Source organism: Sycon ciliatum, chromosome 2, assembly GCF_964019385.1.
Source record: "Sycon ciliatum chromosome 2, ocSycCili1.1, whole genome shotgun sequence".
Taxonomy (NCBI): domain Eukaryota; kingdom Metazoa; phylum Porifera; class Calcarea; order Leucosolenida; family Sycettidae; genus Sycon; species Sycon ciliatum.
The window spans coordinates 34059590-34084342 of record NC_088644.1 but is presented as its reverse complement, the minus strand read 5'-3'; the positions used below and the strand labels follow the sequence as shown (position 1 = coordinate 34084342).

At 46.4% G+C, this 24753-nt stretch overlaps 2 protein-coding genes across 2 annotated transcripts; both read right to left on the bottom strand.

Annotated features, from left to right (window-relative positions):
* Positions 1–1905: 1905 nt before the first annotated feature.
* LOC135810854 (uncharacterized) lies at positions 1906–11851 on the bottom strand. The gene is made up of 4 exons (XM_065324274.1): positions 11577–11851; positions 9290–9443; positions 3579–3775; positions 1906–2588 (listed from the first exon to the last, which is right to left on the bottom strand). Exons 1-4 carry the CDS (start codon positions 11635–11637, stop codon positions 2569–2571), a joined length of 432 nt encoding a protein of 143 aa, XP_065180346.1. The 5' UTR covers positions 11638–11851; the 3' UTR covers positions 1906–2568.
* An 844-nt stretch (positions 11852–12695) lies between these two features.
* LOC135810853 (uncharacterized) lies at positions 12696–23550 on the bottom strand. Its single transcript, XM_065324273.1, has 4 exons — positions 23284–23550; positions 20673–20823; positions 14853–15043; positions 12696–13219 (listed from the first exon to the last, which is right to left on the bottom strand). Exons 1-4 carry the CDS (start codon positions 23342–23344, stop codon positions 13200–13202), a joined length of 423 nt encoding a protein of 140 aa, XP_065180345.1. The 5' UTR covers positions 23345–23550; the 3' UTR covers positions 12696–13199.
* Between the last annotated feature and the right edge of the window lie 1203 nt (positions 23551–24753).

Here is a 24753-nt window from a genome sequence, read left to right as displayed (position 1 = left end):
AGTGAAAGTACAGGACTTCTGTATAGGAAAGTAATGATCTCCGACATTTTGGCTGGTTTTCGGACGTTTCCCTTTTCGGACCGGTTTTCGGACGAGCCTTCAAAAATCGGACACTGTCCGAAAAATCGGACGGTTTGGCAGCACTGAGAGTACTATAGACGCGTACCAAAAACCGTTATGCCAGCATCTATACCTGTACGTATACCACATAAAATCTTTGATCACTTTGTGCATAACATTTTTAATTGGGCGTCTGCTATCCAATCGTTTATTAGAAACTATTATGAGAGTGGAGCGGACCTGAGCAATATTCCGAAAACTATTCTCAAAAAGTTCCAGCCAAATTTGAAAGATTTCTAAAACCCTACGCGTCTATAGTTTTGAAATGCACTGTAGATCACGCATATTGTGACAACAATGTTATAGATTGACAGCATGAAACAAGGTGGAGGACGGAAGGTTGTAGGAAGGTCACTGTTTCCGAACACAGTGTCCTCCACCTTGTTTAATAGTAATAATTCGCGGGATTCGCGTTGGCATCGCTTGAATGTTCAGAAACACACAAACTAGCCTTCGCTTCCGCAGGCCACCACTATGCATATGCCTTGCACACCTTGTTTAGATTGACAGCATGAAACAAGGTGGAGGACGGAAGGTTGTAGGAAGGTCACTGTTTCCAAACACAGTGTCCTCCACCTTGTTTAATAATAATAATAATTCGCGGGATTCGCGTTGGCATCGCTTGAATGTTCAGAAACACACAAACTAGCCTTCGCTTCCGCAGGCCACCACTATGCCTATGCCTTGCACACCTTGTTTCATGCTGTCAATCTAACAATATGCATGAAGTTAAGCCGTGAACTATAACAAGGTTTATCTACTTGTATTAATGCTGGTTTTTTTAACCAGTGTTATAATAGATCTATCGCCATGTCTCACTACCACGGAGTCGTTCTTCTGTGATAGTCTAGATTATAGAGATTAGAGTGCCCTCAAGGTTTAATTACAGTCTGTATCGGCTATAGCGTACCCTTTTGATTTCCGTGATTTTATCACTATAACCGATGCATCACTATATTATGCGATACGATCGATTTTTTTCGATCGACACATGAAAGGCAAGGAAATACTTCCAGCATGGCGTTTTGACAAATGAGCATGCTGCATAGTTGACAGTGCCCGCATTTCCATAAAAAAATTCTGTTATGTACATGTACACGTGTCACTATCAAAATAAGCAACGTGAAGAACGTGAAGAAAGTAAAAAAAAATAGTGCCTTTGATATTATTGCAACATGTATTTTTAAAGTTATCACTATAGCCGATAATAATCATGATAATGTAGTGTGTAAACTGTAATGCATGTTTTGATCCTTTGTTGCCATCATAATATCCGATATATCATTACATCCGATAATATTGGTTATAGTGATATTTGTACTGGATAAAATACGTTTTGCTTTTGATATTTCGTACCAATATCACTGTAGCCGATATATTCTTATATCCGGTCACTCTATAGCCGATACAGACTGTAATTATTTATACAAAAGAGAAAGACGGTCAGTCCCAGTGTCGTGCAATGGTATCGAAATGAGCTGATTGTTTAGTAACTGGTGGTGTTAGTGGACAGTATCGTAACTTGCAGTTCCTTGGTCTTTCTCTTTTGTATAAATATAATTATACACGAGTCACAGAGTACCACGCGTCTGGATTGTTGACTCGTGTGTTACTGCTCTGCTGCCGCATTGAGCACTCTATCGAACCGGAGGACTCCGCTCTCTGTAAATATAATATTTCCCTCAAACTACCCTCAAACTAGTTTTTAAAATAATAGCTATGAAAAGTATGAATGCCGCAGACATCACCACGCAACGTGACAATTTGTTCAAGGTTTGGTTTTGTGTGTTTCCAAAATCAATTTTCAAGCTCCGATCATCAGTGGAAATACGGAACTAACGTGATCAAGGGAAAAACAAAGGTTAAAAATCCAAAGAAGTGTGACATATGACGCGTAAGTATTACAAAAAGTGAGAACTAAGATTAAGAGTATGTGTGACAAAAGGGCATGAACAGTGCAGAAACAACTCATGAACACTCAAACTAGTTAATAATAATTATAATTATATAATTTTTCTTCATACAAATCATGATAAAATTGAAAATTGGACTAACATCCGAGGTGTCCGGAAAGAAAAAATATCTGTATCTAACGTTATCTATGATCAATGAATTGACCCTCGCCAGACTTCACACCTAATCACATGTCACTGTGGAAGGCATCATGAGAAGTGCTGGGCAGGAGCGATGAGTTCCTTACTTTTCATCCCAGAAGAGGGCTGAATATGTCTGAATTGAATGGCTCTAAACATGGCCTTTCTGAAACCAAAATCTTGTAGTAAACTCAAGTCGAACAAAGAACAGCGAGGAGTGCTAGAAATGGTTCACTTGCTATAACAAAGAGAGAAATTGGCTCTGAAAATAAAGACCATCTTTGATCACCATCAGCAGCTGCTACGGAAAGCAGACGAGAATTACCAGGTGTGGGTGTTGATAATGATCCTCTGGCTAGGCACTGTATGACGGGTCTGCAAAAGATAAGTAAATACAAACACACAAACACACACACGGGCATGAATGCACACACGAATGGATACACAGAGGCACATACATTGTATGTACTTCGAAGTATGTACAGACTACACGTAGGCACATAATGTACTTCAAAGTATGTACAGACAGTCAGAAAGACACACGAGCATGCATGAACACATCCATGGATACACGTAGGGCCACACGTGTATGTACAGATATACAGACCGACCGACTGACCGACCCACACACGCACACAATGCACCTTCGATTCAGGGATCAGTCACAGCACAAGCACAAGCACGGTTCGCACGACTAGTGACACAAGAAGGACTTGGCAACCTGGTACCCTCTGTTTCTTAGGCTGTGTTTACATGAGAAATTTCAATCCGGGTCGAGTTCAGCCCGGGTTGAAAGTCTGTACGATAGACAAAAGAGGCGAGCGTTTACATGAAGTCAGTTGACCCGGGTCAAATACTGATATGCCGCCAAAAGTCCACTTCTACAGTCCTGTATGGTCACGTGAATCCGTTCGCGCGAAATTTGCATCTGCAGTGCCGTTCAAACCTGGCGCGAGATACGCACAGAAGTACGTTTGTACGATTTTCTTGACCCGGGTTGATTTCAACCCTCCCCTTGGGGGGAGGGTTGAAATCAACCCGGGGCGAAATTTCAACCCGGGTCAAGCGCAATGCGTCATGTAAACGCGCAATTCATTTTATGCACATGGCGGGTTGAAATCTGACCCGGGTCGAACTCAACCCGGGTTGAAACGCCTCATGTAAACACCGCCTAAGTAATGGCCTTAGTTCTCGAGATCATCTCACTATGCCTGCTCACAAACAGTACGACTGTGAAAAGCATGCAAGGAGAGTTATTTATCTCAGTGATAACAACAGGCCATGCATGTGCAGGGCAAAGTTACTATTTTTAGTATGGCTGCAAAAATACATTCCCACTTGTAGAACTGGCCAAGTGAAACTCACAGGCTGTGGCTAGCGGCACCTTCTGGTCGGCATGGTAGGTTGCGTTGCCGCCCTGTGGCAGCGTCTGGTAGTGCGTGGAGACGTGCGTTGTGTTCTTCTGGCGCGACGAGAAGATCGGGCAGCACGCGCAGCAGAAGCAGCAGCAGCAGACCGCACCAAGCGAGCCGACAACAGCGACAACGATGCAGGCTATTATCCTGCAGAGGACGCACAGCAAAGCAGAGCACCACAGCAGCACGTCATGTTTCTGTATAGCAAAGATGCTTCTATCAGTTCGAATAACGCACATGATGACCTAGGTAAAACAAAGCATTTAAAACCCTCTCATCCAGGCCACGCTAGACTGCCAGCTACTCTCTATATTTCCAAGAGTACATACCCCCCCCCCCCCCCCCCACAGTGTGCAACTCCACTATGGGGGCTGTCCCGACAGAATTTCAAGTTGACGTCATTTTGATGATGCAATGCGCACTGTACACGTATTATCAGACGAATCCGGAACATGTGGTTGACCGAAGCTGATCGATCCTTTACAAATTACTGCAAAGAAAAACGTGTGACGCGTGGACACCCGTACACATGTTGTAAATCACTGGTGCAAGGAGCATTGCGTCATGAATAATGACGTCAACTTGAAATTCTGTCGGGACAGCAGGGTATGTGGGAGTTGCACACTCTGGGGGGTTATGTACTCTTGATATTTCCCAGAGTGTGCTTGTAAACAGAGGTAGAAACTGGTTTCAACAAATCACTCATCTCGGGCAGGGGCCAGGGTACGAAACGAGCGATGTTCGGTTCAGGGACGACAACTTTTGTTACGACGGCTCAAAATCACATAATAATTATCGTGAAAGACGGCAGGAGACCACAATACCAGTACCAGGGGGACGCGAATGGTTGGCTGCTACATATTGAATTAGGAACTACAGTCAACTTCGCTAATAACGACTGCGGATATAACGACAATTCGCGAATAACGACAGAATTTCCATGCCCAGAGCAAAGTCCCATCCCACTGTAATACATATATTGAGACTTCGGGTATAAGGACACTTCGCGAATAAGGACACCTTTCTCACGCCCCACCGAGTGTCGTTATAAGGGAAGTGGACTGTACTGTACAGTGCTGCACAATAAAATACGATTTCGTGAGTCAAGCTTGCAAGCGTAACCTGTTCACATCTAAGTGTTCGCAGGTCCGGGCTGCATAGGGCCCAGCGAGTATTTGACTAACGCGATCGGACTTTATTGAGTGGCACTGTATAATGTACATAATGCCAGAGAGCGATGCCCTCAGTGAGGCCATGATGTCATGGTGACCTCATCAGGTACTTGCTACTGACAGCTGAGCAAAGCCTTGCCTCCAGAGAACAAGAATGGCAAGCTCAACTGGCCACCCTTACATTACACACATGCGAGTTACAACCAACTAGCCTCGTGCCATTGTGGTTCTGCATACTACAGGTGTGGCAAGTGAAATCCAACACTTGGCATAAGGGACTGCACCACGCAGTCTGCAGCCCTTGCAGCCCTGCGTACATACAGTACATGTGTTACGTACAACTTTATCTGTCTGATGACAAAACTCGTACTCATCACACAGTCAAAGTTCAAAAGGTGCTGGCAAAAATGAATGGGGATTTGGATACCAATACTCCTTATGTGTACTTTGTTCGTGAACTGTGTGTATCTACGCTGTGACCTTTCGATCTGTTTGGGATGCATACGGCTCTATAGTACAAATTTGGTGCAGTGCATTACACCATTGATATCCATTTGTGGCGCTGTCCCCTATCAGTCCGTGCGCCAAGGGGTACTCAAGGGCTGATTTTATTTGCAACCGCGGGAAACGAAGTCACCAAGACGCCTTCATTTGAGGCTTTTGGAATTGGAGAATTTATTGAATTTAGGTATGGCTCTCGTCCCTTCTAGAGAACTAACCAAGACCCTGTGGGGGCAGAAGGAGACTTCTTTGGCTCCGTGAATACACTAGCTATGCGGTGGTCTAGTTAGTTTGAGTGTGTGCTTCGTATTCAAAGTGTTCCAAGCCGCAGTTCACTCGAAGGTCATCGTGGATACGTCTGCACTTGAAAATCAATGCTGGAAAGGACTGCCTGGTGTGTCCGAACGGTATGTTTTGCACTGAAGGCATTTTTTGTATGAATTGTTGAAAGTGTCTACTTGTTCGAAATGCAAAAGAGATGGTCGTAGATCCTTGGCCCACAACACCCCACTAAATAAACTATGACCTGTCGTGAAATTATGTGAAATTGATCAACACAATCATCCACAAATTATCCTATGCCAAAGTACTGAAAATGCAAATAATGGCATCCCTTTACCTAGGTCACGTTTGTAGGGCCTTATGCCACATCTTTGCATGATTTCCTCATGCAAATCGTGTGCCTAGCTTCGAAAACACATTGCGCTAAGGGCCGAATATATACCTGTGAATCAGAACAACAGCACTCACTATTGGTTTCATGAGTGGTAATGGTCAGCTGAAAGGAAACTTCTATCAATCAAACTCATAAGTAAAGTAATGACTAATCTCCTTGCTGCGCATGTGGTTCCTTCGTATTTACATGTACCGTAAAGTACCGCCAGAGCGCCCCACCATCTCGTCCTTTCGGGGTCGTATTGTGGGGGTGGTCTCCTGTCTGTAGGTTATACGACACGAACTTTGTACACATATTGCACGTTCTGCAGACAATCCGTGCCTTCGAGCGGACACGAGCTCCACACAAAAACCTGCTTAGTGTGACCTTAGTACACTAAGTTGCTCACACCGTACGAACTTCGTTGCACTCTGCCATACGATTTTCCTTTCCCTGGCTGTAAAATCTGTCGCGGCAAAATCAAGGTGGGGCGCTCTCGCGGTACTTTACGGTATGTGCGCCTCTCTGTGTTCGGTGAATGATTTTGAATATTTGCGCACCACTTCAGGATAGTGCACATTGTGTGGATGTACCTGCATATGTAATCCTTTCATGATTTAAAAATTAGGAGCCGTGCTTCTCATCACCGTGGACAAATAATGTCGGCCAATTACGTAGCGTTTGGAGATTTGCACAAGTACAGTTGCGTGTCGATTATGCGGCAACCGCGGAATAAAATGAATATTCTGGACGACTGAAGCTACAAAGCCATCTTGTGTTAACTTAACAGATCAAAAAGACTACTTCGAAGTACCTGTATTTATCGAAATGCATCTCTAGTGACTGGCTTGTATTTAACTCTACGTAATGGCAACTTTCATGATGCTGACTGTCTACATTTACTTGAAGTAGGACTATAAATACTAAATATAAGGTCTATAAGCTGTCAGTGCGGTGCTGTTGGATACCCGACATGCCATGTGACTGACCGCCAGATACTAGTATACGACATGCGATTGTACCGGTCACAGTGTAGCTGGGTTTTCACGAAAATTTGAAACTTATACGATTGTGAGAAAAGTTCAGAAACCACACTTACACACACACACACACACACACACACACACACACACACACACACACACATGCGCGCACGCGCGCACACACACACACACACACCTGTCCTGTTCTGTTGAGCCACTACCACAACTTGGCACAAGGATCGCATCGGCCCCAAAGGGGCAGTAGAGCGAAAGTGAGAGGTGTTGGCTTCGAGTTCACCTATCTCTACGGTGAACGCAACCTCGATCGAGTCATGCCAAACAGATTTATCTACCACGCGCGCGCGTGCGCGTATACAAAACGGAGGAAGGATTACTTACTCTCCCTGTATGATGTTTCTGTTGTATTCGTGAACAATGTCATTGATGTTTTTCCATGCATGTTTTTGAATATGCGAGCATAACTTCCAACATCAAGCACATTCTTGCTTCTCATCAGCATGTACAAGTTTATGTTGGGCAGTTATGTAGCGTTTGTTTTACCGGCTGCGTTTGTTGGTGCTTGCAGGTCATTGGCATGCTGTCTGTTTCACAGAAGCTTGTGTAACAGGGTCACCGTACAGCTATGAATGCAATGTAGCGTGTCGAAGCCACTTCGGGATGACGTGATGCCTAATTTCCTGGTTGTACCAAAATTGCGAGTATGCAAGTGATCGTCAAGCCTGCCCCTGTACAGTAGCCGTCTTGCCTTGTTACGCCTGGTTCTGACTCTGCGTTCTCGTATACTCCATGCAATGTTACAAGGAATACTGCTCCCTTCTCAAGCAATTCATTGGCAACAAAACGCTCGGCTATGCCCTGTAACTTTGCTGTGCGGTTTGTGCTTTGTCAATGTTGTGTACCAGTTCATGATCTGTGCTTGCTGGTCTGTTTGTTTTCTCTCGCACAATTGAGGCGCTGTAGCACAGTGTACAGTGTCGATCATCCTGCCCAGGCTCTGATTTCACGTACCACAGTACGGTTTCTCTTGTTGCTCACTGTAATGTGCATGATACAAGCTCCTTGGTACTCCATCATCACCTGGTGCTGTTGCTGCCATTGTTGGACCCTGCTGATATCCTTCTCGCAATGCCCGAACGTTGTTCCAACAAATGCACAACTCGCTCTTAGTTGTCACATTTGGTTTGGTCTCGTTCCAGTCTTTCGAATTGAGTGAGTGCGTAAACTTGTATTAAGTGGTGAAGCAAAAGCCGTGCGCCGGCAAACATTCAATGTCCGGGTGTAATGCCGCACCAAGGTCCCGGGACTTGCGTCCGATTCCTGAGTGATTTTTGTGTGCCTAGCCTCTAGGTATCATACCATAATTATTTGTTTGGTTCAACCGTTTTGGATGCCCACTGCAATACCATTCACTGTATTATGTGTGTATGTTATCCAAGAAATCTCCCATATTTTTGGGTGGACAAACCTCGCCGTAAGTCAGTAACCTGGCATTTTGCACTAACAGAACTCCTAGGATATCAGCGCCGTCTCAGTACCTGGGGACAGTTGTAAAGAAAAAGAAAAAATACCCTTGGCCCACAATGCCCCACTAAATAATCCGAAGGGTGTCGCGAAGACGACAATTTCCTTACCTTTCTTTCGTGGACGAAAAAAGACACTTCGCTTCGTCCGTTGCGCATGAAACGAAACATGAGGGTAGTGTTTATCAATTAGAATAGGTATCATGCACGAAGGAATGGCGAAAAGGTACTATGCTCGAGCGCTGGTCGTCGTCTTGTTTGTCAATTTTGAGTCCCATTGAGAATTTTCTTCTCCAGACCTCTCAAATTTCCCGCGGTTGCAAATAAAAGTGCAACTTCTAGACGACTTTTTTGAATTTGGCGCACGGACTGCTATGGCAAGTGTCGGATTTCACTTGCCACAACTGTAGTAGTAGTAGCAAGAGTACATAACCTCCCAGAGTGTGCAACGGCGATCCAGCTCTGTGTAGGGTCTTGGTCGAGCGGAATCGGATCTTCTGATGTCATGCGTACACTTCACACCCGCGCAAGGCCGGTCTCGAGGCAGGGCACCATTGTTTTTGATCCAAGAGTACCCGCGACTCCCCGGGTTCCCCTCAGATGTGTACGGTATTATGACGCAAAGATCCGATTCCGCTCGACCAAGACCCTATGCAGAGCTGGATCAGGCGTTGCACAGTCTGGGGGGTTATGTACTCTTGATAGTAGTAAGTGTAAGTGACAAACAATGACAATGCAACACTACTACCTGCGCAACAGTCACACGAGCATCACTTCCTGGCCTTCAGTAACAAACATTAGATACTAACCACACCTCCAAGGCTTTCTTAACCAACTTGCCCTCATGCGGCAAACAGCAGGTATATATCACTGGTGTGAAAGGGGTGGTCGTCTCGTTGCAGCAATCCGTCAATAGCGGCTTCTCCACTGGTGGGCAGCTCAGCTTGCCACACTCGCTGGCCTCTGCACAAACATATGCACGTACGTGCGCACCACACCCATGTACGCATGTGAGCAACGCCAGCACACACATGCACACGCACATCATGCATGTACAAATGCACACGCATGCAAAAGAATGGAAAAGGTCAGGATCTACGAGTTGTTTTGAGTCAACCAGACCTTACTCCAGCCGAGTCCAGGCACGCCGTTGTGCACCCTTGATGAGGGGGGGGGGGGGGGGGTGAAAAGTCATGATTCAGTTCAATGTGTACCCTTGAAGGGGGGGGGGGGGGCTGAACAGTCATGACTCAGTTCAATATGAACGCTTGCAGGGGGGGGGGGGGGGGTGAACAGTCATGATTCAACATGCACCCTTAAAGGGAGGGGGGGGGGCGAACAGTCGTGATTCATTGTGCACCCTTAAAGGGAGGGGTTGAACAGTCATGTTTCAATATTAATGTACCCTTGCACTTGAAGGGGGGGGGGGGGGCTGAAGAGTCATGATTCAATATGTACCCTTTAAGGGATGGGGGAGGGTTGAACAGGCATGATTCAATGTGTTCTCTGAGCCATCGACAATACAAACATCAACTTTGTTAGGGGCCATCCGACATTATCGATAATTTTCTCACGGAATAAAATAGTTAAAGGGGAAGTTAAGGCAAAAATTAAAATTTCACCAGTTGTAGTCTTCGGGGTGCTGAGTCGAATGGTCGTGGTCCGAGGAAGCTGAGACGCTCCCTTGCTACTCGAATCCCAATCGAACTCGCGCACTTCCACCGAAACTGGGTGACTGCGCCCTACGAGATGGTGATTTGTATGCAAAATGTCACTAAAAGCGCCATTTCGTTCTTATAAAAGCACGGATAACCGCGATTGGCCCATATGTTGTAGTCTTTTGGATGCTGAGTCGACTGGTTTTGGTCCGAAAAGGCTGCGATGCAGCGTTCGCCCCTAATTCCCAATCGAACATGGTCGAACAAGCGGTCACGTGCTCCTGCCTACACCAGTCACCTGGTCACCGTGCCTGCAGGGTACAACTTACAGCCTGTTTTGACCTTTTTTGGGTGCAGTCCTGTCACTCGAGTTGAACCTTGGTGTGAAAGTTGTCGCCTGCTGCCGTGGTGACCAGGTGATTTTGGCACCCAGGAGCACGTGACCGCTTCTTCAACCATGTTCGATTGGGAATAAAGGAGGAACGCTGCATCGCAGCCTTTTCGGACCAAAACCAGTCGACTCAGCGTCCAAAGGACTACAACATATGGGCCAATCGCGGTCATCCGTGCTTTTATAAGAACGAAATGGCGCTTTTAGTGACATTTTGCATACAAATCCCCATCTCGTAGGGCGCAGTCACCCAGTTTCGGTGGAAGTGCGCGAGTTCGATTGGGATTCAAGTAGGAAGGGAGCGTCTCAGCTTTCTCGGACCAAGACCATTCGACTCAGCACCCCGAAGACTACAACTGGTGAAATTTTAATTTTTGCCTTAACTTCCCCTTTAAGTTTAATAGTGCTGCACTATTACCGCCACTATCCGCAGGATACCACTCCAGATTGCACACCCATATCAAATGCATGTGAGTGTTTTGGTCCAAAGCAAAATTGTCCCGCTGTCAACGGGGGCGGCTGGACATTCTGCATGTTTATATGGTACTTGCAGACATGCAGACATGCTGCCCCCCCCCCCCCCCCCCTGATTGCAAAAGTTCTATTGCGCGGCATATTTGCGAGGGTAAGAGTTTGAAATACAAAAAAGAAGAAGGCCACACTTCAGGCTCTTCCACAACATCTTCAATGTCTTAAGAGCTGGATTCCGTGCATGGAGTCATGCTAAAAAGAACCCATTACCTTGCCATACACCAGCTAACTCCCCCTCCCCCCCCCCCCCCCCGCATCAGAATGCGCTGACAAATTCAATATACGAGTAGGTAGGTGAGGGGTCAGAGAGTTCGATCGGCCACAAGCTAGGCTGGCCAGCCCTCAGAAACCGGCGAGGGTACATGGCATTATTATGGTACATGTACTTCAAAGTAATTTAAAAGCTGCAGGGCAAGAATTTTCGTCAGACTAGTTGCTCATACAGTTACAGACATACAGCACCTGACAGTCCTGGACCGTATGACAAGAGTTCGACCATTTTGCAAGAGAACTTACCACAGAGTGCCCCAAGGGACAGCACAGCGACAGCCAACACCAGAAGATATCCTGAAGCCATGGCTAAGTCCGTTGAAGTTGCTTGCGCAGTTGCTTGACAAGCGGGGCAAGGTCGGCGGGTGGACCTGGTGGTAGCCTTCGAACACTGCCAATGACTGGCCTGCTACGTCAAGCTCCCACAACAACAAGCCGCAATGGTCAAAGTAAAGGAACCTGCTGCTGTCCTTTGTAGTAGTAGTTCGAGACTCGTCGATCGTCGACGAGGGAGCGGGGCTTCGTAATCGTATCGCGGAGGAGAGAAATATGACTCAAATGAGCATCTGATGCCCTATATGGCATCAAGAGTCCATAAACTCTTGATGGCATGTACAGTCTACAGGATAGGAAGAGAAACTCGTATGTGGTTCACGAGGTTGACCCCGAGTCATGACGTCAAGGCAGTCACCCTGACGTCATGACATCATAATTATCATGGGACTCGGATCGGGTACGTCACCATTGCCAGCAGCAGGTTTCGAGGTCGTGCCACCCCGCATCGCTACTCTCTTCTTGGCAGACATACCAGATACGGAGCCATCTCAACTGATCAAGAGTTAAAAGCCAAGTAAAATCTAGCACCTGGAGCCGATATAGGTGCAGGATCACACTGGCACACGCAAGATACTGTGCACATAGATACAGTGCAACCTGCCTGAGACGACCGCTCATGAGACCTTCAAAACGCGGTCTCTGTTACCAGGTGGTCTCCTTATCCAGGGTCAGTCGACTGGGAAATAGGATCACGTAGTCCTGGTTTCAGTGGTCTTCTAGGACAGGTGGTCGCCTTGACAGGTTTTACTGTACATGCGCATGACTACTGTGGGTAGAAAAGGATCCTTGCAAAATGAAACAACACGCAGACTGTCTTCTCCAGCTTTTTCCTCCCTTACTCGTCTGCTCTTTCATCATCTTCCACATTCGGCTCCCCTGGTGCACATGTCCAGCAGCAACGCCAAGGCCATCATCAGCAGCATGCAGGTCGGCGGAGCGCGCTACGTGCCACCCACTCCACCCACCTCCCTTGGAGTCGGTAGCTGCTTGTGTGAAAACAATGAATTGTGCTGAAAGGCCATCATTGGTCTCTTCAGTGCACTTTGGAGAGCGGCGTGTATTTCATAGAGAGGAAAAAAATGATTCAGACGACAGTGTAGGTATTCGAATATTGAGGTGGGGAGTTTGGACCAAATGATGCGCAGGCTGAGAAGTGCATGCTGCCTACCGTCTCAACTCCTCAAACAAATAAGTAAATAAAATACTGCAATGGTAATGATCCACAAACGCATAATTATGAAAAGAAAATATGAGCACTTTACAAGAGTGCGGGCTAACTCTAAATTTCATAGTTTCAGTTATCAAGATGCTTCTTCAAGTTGTAGCCTTACCGAATATTTCGGTACCAACAAAAAAGTGGCCAAATGTAGAGGAATGTGCCATGAATACTCCCCACACACCCGAACAGACGGCATAGCAAACAATGGCATCTAATTCAGCTTGCAAATCGCCCGTACAGCGATTGCTGAATTCCATAGGAACAGAGCCTCGTGGTACACGCAAATGTATGATAGCTGACCACGGCTACCGTATTTAGCTGTGAGATGATGCCGCTGTAGAAAACATGAACAAAAACAAACACACATGCAGATAAACACAAGCGCACAAACACACATTAATACACACACACACACACACACAAACAGACAAACTGGCACACAAACAGACAAACTGGCACACAAACGGACACGCATGCCCCCCCCCCCCACACACACACTGCGAACAAACATGTCCGTTGGCCAGCAGTTTCAAACAAAGCCGGGAAACTGGTAAAATTAGCAGTGCGAGGCAACGAGTAAAACGCTCCAGTCCGAGGATGCTGACATGCATACACACAGTCCGTAAAAAGACACTGTAAATTTACCAAATGTAGGCACTGCAACATTCTGGCACTTCACAATTTTCGACATTTCGGCAGCGATGTATTTTCGGTACGGGGTTATAATACTAGCAGGGATGAATTTATCCAGTATCACATCGCAGTTTGCTATGCAAAATCGATCTACTGCTACTCAAAAATCACAGTGACACGCAGAAAACTGCCATACATACATGTACAGGCTATTCATGCTTTTTGTAGCTTGCGCCACAATTGAGATTTTGCATAGGAAAAACTGCTATGCAAAATATGGCAGTAAATTCATCCCTGACTAGTACATCACCAAAGCCAATGGGAAACATTACATCAGCGCTTTAATTTAGGCATTATGGGTCGGTGCCGAATATGGTCGAAATCAAACAGCTGCTGATATAATTAGGCCAAAACAAATAATGACCTTGTTTCCGGTCGCCCGACCGGGCCACTTTTTCCCAAATTCTGAAACTTTTTTTTGGTCCCAAATGTATACAAACGGTGGCATCAACGAGTCATAACTCAGTCAAATCTCAACCGAATTCCACAATCGAAACACCTACAAGGTAGCAGAGATTCTCAGCTGTCGGCTCGAAAACCTCCGGGGTCGATACGAGCTAGAATAACGGAGCTGGAAGGACTCGAACTGTTTGCTTGATTTCTCAGGATGTACGAAAACAGAAATACACCACATGCTGTACAAGAACAGTGAGTCAGTCACTTTTACATTGATCCTTGCCATGATATATGTACAATGTACATGTGTAGGTGCTCTTGTCCATCAATACCACAACGATTGAGGAACCAAAAAAAGTATCCAAAAAAAGTTTCATTCCGGCCGACCGAGTCTCCTTTTTGAGGGGTTGCCGACCGGAAACAAGCCTATTTTTTGTTTTGGCCTTATTGTATATTTACTGACAGTCTGTACATGTATTCTCAGTCGAGTTTGCATGTGCTGCATTCCAGCGATGAAGACACAAAGCTAACATCAAGAGTATAATTATAACCCCCGCCCCCAAGAGTGTGCAACTCTGCATATGGGGTCTCCGACGGCGTGAACTCACATCCTGTGTCTCAGGCATGTTTCGTATTATTACTACTCCGCTGCTCGCTAAAAAGTAAAAACGGGCTGGAAACGTACAACTGCGACACAACACCACGTGATGGGAGTGGTCGCCGTTGGCGAACCCCATGGAAAGGGTATCAGGAGTTGCACACTCTTGGGGGGGGGGGGGGGGGGGTTATCTCCTCTTGCTAAACTGACACAGGGTGTAGAGAGGAGAGGTGAACCGGCAGACTTGTACACGCACAGCACAGACGCAACTATGACTTACTTGGATTGCCCTGGTGTGCTGTAGTAGTCTGGGGCAGCGCTTGGTAGTTCACTTTGGGAGCCGTGTTGACCAATACGTATGTGGCCCCGCCGTGACGCTGTCTGAAGAGTGGACAGCAGGTGCAGAAGAAGCAGCAGCAGAAGATGCCGCTGAGCACCACGAAAGCAGTGATAATGAGGGCGATGATTAGCCTGCAGAGAAAAAAAGGTACCATTATAGTGTGCCAGTGGTACATAGAACCAAGAGTACATAACCCCCAGAGTGTGCAACGCCTGATCCAGCTCTGCTTAGGGTCTTGGTCGAGCGGAATCGGATCTTTGCGTCATAATACCGTACACATCTGGGGGGAACCCGGGGAGTCGCGAGTACTCTTGGGTCAAAAACAATGGTGCCCTGCCTCGAGACCGGCCTTGCGCTGGTGTGGAGTGTACGCATGACATCAGAAGGTCCGAGTCCGCTCGACCAAGACCCTATGCAGAGCTGGATCGGCGTTGCACACTCTGGGGGGTTATGTACTCTTGATAATACATGTACTTCACAAAGTAGACCTCTTGACAATCAGGATATACTGTAAAACCAGGAATGTTCGATGGTGTAACATTTTCGGTATTTCAACAAAATGAAGGTTCGGTAGCGCCAACATTTCGCTAAACCAGTTTTCCAGATCCAAAAGTGCATTTTGCACACTGTGTGGCATGTCATGGTTGAATTTTAGGTCACGTTTTATTTTAGGTAAAAATTACCAGTACCGAAGTGACCGAAAATGAAATCTCCAGCGAATTTTCCCGGTTTCACAGTATTAACTTCAACTTTCACAAGGGCGTTGGAAGTTTTCCCACATTGGTGCGGCCATGAAGAGGCTGTGGGTCCTTCCCCAGGATCTGTTCGGAAAAGCAGCCCCAAATAGCCCATAATTCATTGCTTCAAAATTCTACAAAAATTACACTATCAAATTATTGGTGCGGCTTTGGCCGCACCTGCCGCACCAGGGGGTTGAGATGAGAAGAATCATTGTTGGGATAAGGGGGCAGTCACACATCTATCTAAAACATGCATATTCCTGCACTTTTTCATCATTTTTCATTCTCTTTGGCAGTACAACAGGACCTCGGCGCATCCCAGCTCCTCAAAATGACACTATTGCTATACATTTGGACTCCAACCTGTTGTAATACAGGTGGAATCCTGATAATTCGAACCTCGAAATGCCAGGAAAAACTTCTAATTAGCCGGACATTCTTATCTAATTATCCAAACATGAACCCACAACACAATAATGTATGTCAAAATGCTCTCATGGTCACGCAGAGTTGCGCTATGGACCTTAGACACAGATTTCACGGATACTGAACTGACCGGCACAGCCTGCTCATGCAAACTGAACTGACCAGTACAGTGTACAGTGAACTTCGAATAACACGTTGCTAACTTCGAATTATCAGCACAAATCCCACACATTTTCTATGTAAGTGGAATCCGTGGAACTTCGAATTAACCGGACATGTCTGGTTCGGGGTTTGAATTATCAGAAAAGTTTATGGGGGAATCGTATTGACAGAAATCGGTCCTGGAAAAACTTCTAATTAAGCGGTATGTTCGAATTAAGCCATATTCGAATTATCAGGATTCCACCTGTACATCTTGTGCATCACTTGAATGGTGGTCCGCGTGGGGGAAAATCAGCAAAAACCTCGAAAAAGCTGCTAATTTTTTATTGTCCAGCCCGACCGGGAGATCCGGATAATCGATCTTCCTTATACATGATGTCCGGATAATTGGCGTTCTACTGTACCTTGATGAAATTAGGGCTTTTGCATTTTCCTCAGGGTTGCACATGTTGACTTTTAAGGGGCCGTCCGTAATTATCGATCTTTTTCACGAAGAGAAAAAGTTTCGTCTATGGGTGGGTGGGTTGAGGAGAGTTTCGTTTCGAAAATTATTGATAGCTGAAACATCAATCCATTCTAGTTGTCAAGTCAATATATTTTTCGTTGAAGGGGGTGGGTGGGAGGGGGAGGGTCATAACTAAACTTTTTCGTTCCATGAAAGTTATCGATAATACTAGATGGCCCCTAAGTAAATAACAGTTGCTGTCCACAGATTTGAGTAAATAACGTATAAACTAGTGTTGGGACAAATGTTCTTTATGAGAAAAGAATCCTTCTGTTTCAAACGAACGAATGATCGAACCTTCAATTGAAGTGCAGCATACAAAGTTGTTCTCCGCAATACATGTAGGCACATAGGCCGGAAATTTACGAAAGACCAGCAAGCCAGGAGATTCCAGGTACCACGCGAGGGTGCCTCAGATCAAGGACGATACAACAGAAAATCTTGAAAACGGCTCTAGTTTCAGGTGCAGCGTCGGTCGTCTTATGCGTTTCCAAGTTGTCATGGAGATTAGAAGTTACGGACCCGTTGTATGATAACAACAGCTTTTAGTTTCCCGTCAACGGACAACTACTAGTATTCGAACTCACGGTTCCCACACAATTGACCAACCTGGCCTGCTGTTGGGAACAGGAGTCGGCTTCGAACACAGCTTCTTTTGAAATCCTGCCATGGCTGAAGAAAATACTTGCGCGGATCGTATGAGGTTCGAATTATCAGAAATTTTTATGTGGGAATCGTATTGATAGAAATCGGTCCTGGAAAAACTTCTAATTAAGCGGTATGTTCGAATTAAGCCATATTCGAATGTTCAGGATTCCACCTGTACCAGGTTTTTATATGAGTGATTACCAGATATATTAACTGCTTTTTAGAACACGCAAATGACTGGAGGTTTCTTTGCCCTCGTGTTTACGGGAAAAACCCTCGGCAAAAAACCTCGGCTTCGCCTCGGTTTTTTGCCTCGGGTTTTTATTTCCCGTAAATACTCGGGACTCAGCTTATATTCTATACATAAGCCGCTTCCTGCATCAGGCTTGTATGCAAACCAAGCTTATATGCACCACTGATATTGTTGCCAGGCTTCTACGCGCGACACGCGTAGATCTACCACTGACTACCGGTATGGCGGCAGTTTTACTATGCACCGTATATAGCGCATGCACTCTTTACCTACCCGATCCGCGCTTGCATAGAAGCCAGGCTTCTACGCGCGACGACAGACTTCTATGCATTTGACCCGTTTGATTTTCAGGCTTCTATCCGCGATGTGCTTGCATGGAAACCCGGCTTTTATCCGCGATGTGCTTGCATGCAAACCCGACTTCTATCCGCGATGTGCTTGCATGGAAACCCGGCTTTTATCCGCGATGTGCTTGCATGCAAACCCGACTTCTATCCGCGATGTACTTGCATGCAAACCCGACTTCTATCCGCGATGTGCTTGCATGCAAACCCGACTTCTATCCGCGATGTGCTTGCATGCAAACCCGACTTCTATCCGCGATGTGCTTGCATGCAAACCCGACTTCTATCCGCGATGTGCTTGCATGCAAACCCGACTTCTATCCACGATGTGCTTGCATGCAAACCCGACTTCTATCCGCGATGTGCTTGCATGCAAACCCGACTTCTATCCGCGATGTGCTTGCATGCAAACCCGACTTCTATCCGCGATGTGCTTGCATGCAAACCCGACTTCTATCCACGATGTGCTTGCATGCAAACCCGACTTCTATCCGCGATGTGCTTGCATGCAAACCCGACTTCTATCCGCGATGTGCTTGCATGCAAACCCGACTTCTATCCGCGATGTGCTTGCATGCAAACCCGACTTCTATCCGCGATGTGCTTGCATGCAAACCCGACTTCTATCCGCGATGTGCTTGCATGCAAACCCGACTTCTATCCGCGATGTGCTTGCATGCAAACCCGACTTCTATCCGCGATGTGCTTGCATGCAAACCCGACTTCTATCCGCGATGTGCTTGCATGCAAACCCGACTTCTATCCGCGATGTGCTTGCATGCAAACCCGACTTCTATCCGCGATGTGCTTGCATGCAAACCCGACTTCTATCCGCGATGTGCTTGCATGCAAACCCGACTTTTATCCGCGATGTGCTTGCATGCAAACCCGACTTCTATCCGCGATGTGCTTGCATGCAAACCCGACTTCTATCCACGATGTGCTTGCATGCAAACTAGGGGTGAAACGGTTCCATGTTTTTCATGTTCGGGTACCCGAATGCCAGCATTGTTTCCCACGGTTCGGGTATCGGTTCCATGCACTCTTTTCTCCAGACCGACAAAATGCGTTCGCGACAATTATTTTTTAGAAAAAATATTTTTACGAGCAAGAATGAGACATCGGAGAGTCCAAGTGCGAAGAAGATAATGACCAGAGAACTCTTTGGAAGAGTGGGGATCATTTAAAAAAATCTTGAGTAGACTTGACGTGTACATGTATTTGTACAAGAACGAGATTTTTCGAGTTTCGGTTCGAAATTTGATGGAACGGGTACCCGATTCTTTTCAGCTGGCGGTTCCAAAACCGGTTCCTTACCCGAACCGTTTCACCCCTAATGCAAACCCGACTTCTATCCACGATGTGCTTGCATGCAAACCCGACTTCTATCCGCGATGTGCTTGCATGCAAACCCGACTTCTATCCACGATGTGCTTGCATGCAAACCCGACTTCTATCCACGATGTGCTTGCATGCAAACCCGACTTCTATCCGCGATGTGCTTGCATGCAAACCCGACTTCTATCCGCGATGTGCTTGCATGCAAACCCGACTTTTATCCGCGATGTGCTTGCATGCAAACCCGACTTCTATCCGCGATGTGCTTGCATGCAAACCCGACTTCTATCCGCGATGTGCTTGCATGCAAACCCGACTTCTATCCGCGATGTGCTTGCATGCAAACCCGACTTCTATCCGCGATGTGCTTGCATGCAAACCCGGCTTTTATCCGCGATGTGCTTGCATGCAAACCCGACTTCTATCCGCGATGTGCTTGCATGCAAACCCGACTTCTATCCGCGATGTGCTTGCATGCAAACCCGACTTCTATCCGCGATGTGCTTGCATGCAAACCCGACTTCTATCCACGATGTGCTTGCATGCAAACCCGACTTCTATCCGCGATGTGCTTGCATGCAAACCCGACTTCTATCCGTGATGTGCTTGCATGCAAACCCGACTTCTATCCGCGACTTCACGGTAAATGTTTAACTTGGATGGTGAGCCAATTAAACCATTAAGCCAATTAGTCATAACTCGTAACATTTTGTCCTTCTTTTTTCACCATAGTCTTATACAGAAAAACCTGTCGTGGCGACCACTCGGATAAGGCGACCACCTGTCCCAGAAGACCACTGCAACCAGGACCAAGGGATGCTATTTCCAGTCAAATGACCCTGGATAAGAAGACCACCTGGTAACAGAGACCACGTTTTGATGGTCCCTTGAGCGGTCGTCTTAGACGGATTTCACTGTATGTCCATTTATGCAGAGTTATACGTCTGAGTGTACATTATAGTGTACAGTACGGTTTCCGTTCTTATAACTGCAAAATTGGTGAAATTCTAGCCTGGCCGTTCTTCGGCACCCGGACAGTAACTAGTACGTTGAACCCCCTGCGAGGGTCTTTGAACCCCCTGCGAGGGTCGGCATGTCACTTGTACAGACTGGAAAGATCTTGCCGCGGGCGGGTGCACACTTGCATGCGGAGTCTGCATCGCAAGTCGTCACCAATGTGTGACATGACACATGTACGCGACTTTGAGCAGCGTACACAGGCGCGAACAAGTGCAGTGTGTACGAGTAAACATACGTACACGAAGGTTCGTGTGAATTGAACTTCTCTTCTGTTGAATTAGAAAATGAAGATCAACCTTCCAACCAACAGTAGTGTAAACTAACCATCCTTTAAAGAGTTCAGTTGATTTTGGTAGGCAGCACTTGTACTCTATACGGGCTGGAAAAAAAGTTTCATTGCGGCGGTGGCAACACTCTACCAAGGAGGGATTATCCGCTGGTGGGCAGAATAACGAGGAACAGGGAATGTCCGCATCTATAAAAAGAGACAACCATATACATGTCCGCATGTGCAACCCCTCCGGCGCACATTTCCCACGCATGCACACACATCATGTACCACACACACGCACACAGATACTCACACAAACAAACAAGCGCCAGATAACTGTCTAATCCACACCACTGACGAAGCCATGTGAATCGACTCCCAGCGCACACCTGGTCTACACCACACGGAGCACATCGGAAAAGGAGGATCCCCCCCCCCCCCCCTCCACACACACACAATTGTACTTCTTTGCCCACTGCCAAAACTGGTCGCGTGGGTCTTCCCGGGAGAGGGGAGAGAGATTCAAAAGGAATCTTGGAAAGATGACTCAATTGGCCATTGAACCTCTCAACGGCCGACATCCCCTGAAATCACCAAACTTTTGGTGGACTTGGAAATGATTCCACGTATAGTACAGAAGCGAGGGGTCCCAGGTTCAAGTCCTGGTGGTAACAGTAAATTTTGTTCAACAGGCTTTTCTCATTCCCACCTTTCCCTTAAACCAATAACACTTTTAGTATAGAGGTGCAGAAAAAAGGTTGACAACATCAGGGTAACCGTCCCCGGATACAACTGCATTTGCCCCTGCCCCCGTGAAGGTAACAGTGAATACTGTACTTGCTACATTGTACTAGTGTGGGTAGCAAAACCAGAGTGGGTCTGATAATTTATTATAAGCTTCACTAGCACCATTGATTACGCAAGAGTTCAAATCTAGCCAGAAATAGTCCATGCTATTAACAGGTATGTACACTTCAAGTAGAAAGTACAATGAAGTTGAACCTAGCTGGATCTCTTTCGGAATTTTTTCTCATTTGAAATGCCTTCAGGGTCAATTTTTTTGTTGGAATAGCAGTAAACCCTAGTTCACATTTGACGGGGCGCGACGGGACGCGACGTAAGGATCGACGGGACAGTCTGACGGCGTCCAATGTGAACACCAGGAACGGGAACGCAACTTTACTGCCGAACGGATCGGGAAGCGACGGGAAGAGTTGGAACGATCCAACTTTTTATACCGTAGACGGGGACGCAAGCGTACAAAACACTGCATTTTGAGGGTGAACAGGAGACGGCATTGTGCGCCGACTATCCCGATTCGTACTTGGAAATTTTTAGCATTTCGAACACTGCGCTTCCCATGATAACTCGCAGAATGGCTAGCACGACTTGAGTTGAATTTTAACAAGATAAGGTCTGATGTCACTTATGGTATTTATGGTTAGTTCAGGAGCGTGACAGACGAACTGTTTTATCATTTCCTGGAGCTATTATTTGAATAGCACACCTTTCGATGCTACTTTTTTGGTGTTCATGAAAAACTGGTATTGTGAACTTGATTCCGCTTCATTCAAGGAAAAATAATTGAAAAGACGTACCGAAAAACAAGAAATTAGGTCCAAAAGTCACACTGTCACGGACCGTGCCTTATGACTGGCGCCGTTCGCTGTTGAACGACACAACGACTGCAGCATGTCGTGTCGTACGAATCGTACAAGATTTTACAGCTCACCCCAGCCTTCCCGACAGGCCCTTACGTCCCGTACCGTCAGCGTTCCGTCGAATGTGACCTAGGCTTAGGGGCGGGTCACATTGAGGGAACAATCCTCAGATTATATAAATAAAAAAAAGTAAATTATCGTGTCCGTTCCTGAAGGGAACTCACGACGGCCGCTAACACCCGGTAAACCCTAGCGTAATCCTCAGATTATAAACCGGGAATATTTTTTTCTGCTTTCATCACGGCCACACTGGATACGCACGATGAAAAAAATCTCACCCACACGAGCTTTTTTTGGCACCCTTCGCTTCTGGCAGTCTGTCAGCCCCGCTCCTGGGCCAGAGCTGCATCAGCACAGCTTCTAGAGTATCGCTCCACTCCATAACGCAATAAAACGCAAGGAAATTCAAAGAAATCCAGTGGAAGCCGCGGACGATTATAATCTTCGGCGGAAAAGCGGGGCCTCGAGCTGATTTTCATCGCGCGGATTAAATCTCTCACATCTCCCGCTCAGCGGCAAATATCCATGGTAACCACGGGTTTTTTTATCAAATTTTCCCTCAGTGTGACCGGCCCCTTAAAGTAAGTAAACACAATAGGGCGCCGGCCGGTCCTGCACATTCAACACCCAAACGGGTTTACGGGATTCTACGAGATTCTACGGGATTTCGTGCATCTGTATCAGGGGCGTCGCACACAGTACGGTCACTACGGTATTGACCGTACCACTATTTGCCCCAAGTACAATAAAAATTAATGCACTGATTTGGGCTCTAAATTTCCAAAATCTTCGGCTCAGCCACCCCTCCCCCACGAGTAAATTGTACTTCAGATGGCTGACCGTACCACACTAAATTACCTTCCGACGCCCCTGTGTATACCCTCTCTCGCCCCTGCTGAGCACTGATGCGAGATAACAAGTCCTCTAAAAATGCAGAACTTACCACAGAACGTGCCAAGGGAAAGTACAGCGACAGCCAACACTGGAAGAAGTCCGCAGGCCATAGCGAGGCTGCTTGAGAATTCGGCCAAGATGGGCAAGCAGTTGTACGGGAAATCCTTCAGTTTTTATTGGCAGGTCAATATCCGTCCACAAAACTGTCACGTCCAACTCAGCCGGCAAGTCAAGCCACAAAGGCACAAGGAATGACCGTCCACGTCCGATCCGTGGCTGTCTTCCACATCATGGACCACATCACATGTACAGGTCCTGAATTATTTTGAACTGCAACTCAAGTGCAAAAGGCCATGGCGCGGGCGCGCGGGTGGTAATATGCATGTCATGACATCACGTCATGCAAGTCTACATGACCCGTATAATTCGCGTACCGTATGCATGAAAAAGCTGGCAGAATTCGGTGCTTTTTCTGGTACTATTGATAAAGTAACTAGTTCATGTTTGGTACCGGTCATGGTATAATTATGTGGATAAAGAAATGGAGCAATTGCCCGCGATAAGGTTTGTATGGTTCTGCCAATTTTACTGCTTTTCGAGCAGAATCTGCCACCTTTTCGAGCATTATCCGCACACCCCTAGCCACGGGGGACTACAGTACTAGTCTGGGGATGGACCAGTCTTGATGGTACAGTACTACCGTATATTCTCTATTATAAGCGCCGTGCTTATATTTTTTCAACACCCCTCTACCCCGTGCTTATATTGGAGACCGCGCTTATATTGGAGACCGTGCTTATATTTTTTCAACCAATACATCCATACAGAGCAAGAAGAAATACATGCTAGATATTATGCATGCAGCATTGATTTTCACAAAGACCGTGCTAGTAATAGAGACTGTGCTTATAATGTTTCGAAAGGTGCTCACAGTGTGCTAGTATTAGAGACTGTGCTAGTAATGGAGACCTGTGCTTGTAATAGAGAATATACGGTATGAAGTTGCTGACTGCATTTCACAAGCGGGTGTATGTGTGATGAACGTGAGGCCAAGAGTCCATAATAATAATAATAATAATATTTTTTCTTCAGACTTTTCCTGTTTGTCTCTTTCCCTCAAACCAGTCAGAATAATAATAATAATAATATTTACACAAGAGAGAGATTGGAAGCTTTGTTACAACTCTGAGTTTCACGTATTACTACTATACGATCATCAGGTAACTGATGGATCCGAAACGGGCAGCCAGAACATAAGGGGGAGCAAGGTGGGAAATTCTGAGGGGTATCATAGGCGACGCGTATCATAGTGCAAGAGTCAGGTGCAGGCGTGAAGTTGCCAAGTCTTCAGACTTGGGGCTATGCAGCAGCAGCGCGAATTATAGAATAGAGCTGGGGACTTTTATGCCAAATCCACACATGCCCACACCATTACACACACATACACCCACACTCTCTCCCTTTTCTCACATACACTCACACGCGCACACACGCCCACACGCGCACACACACACATTCT

Coding starts and splice junctions, on each gene's coding strand:
- LOC135810854 (XM_065324274.1), bottom strand. CDS start 11,637: ATGGCTTCAGGATATCTTCTGGTGTTGGCTGTCGCTGTGCTGTCCCTT. Junction 9,444..11,576: donor GTCCCTTGGGGCACTCTGTG/GTAAGTTCTCTT, acceptor ATGTTTGTGCAG/AGGCCAGCGAGTGTGGCAAG. Junction 3,776..9,289: donor AAGAAAGCCTTGGAGGTGTG/GTTAGTATCTAA, acceptor CGTCCTCTGCAG/GATAATAGCCTGCATCGTTG.
- LOC135810853 (XM_065324273.1), bottom strand. CDS start 23,344: ATGGCCTGCGGACTTCTTCCAGTGTTGGCTGTCGCTGTACTTTCCCTT. Junction 20,824..23,283: donor TTCCCTTGGCACGTTCTGTG/GTAAGTTCTGCA, acceptor CTCTTTTTATAG/ATGCGGACATTCCCTGTTCC. Junction 13,220..14,852: donor AGCACACCAGGGCAATCCAA/GTAAGTCATAGT, acceptor TGTTTTCTACAG/CGGCATCATCTCACAGCTAA.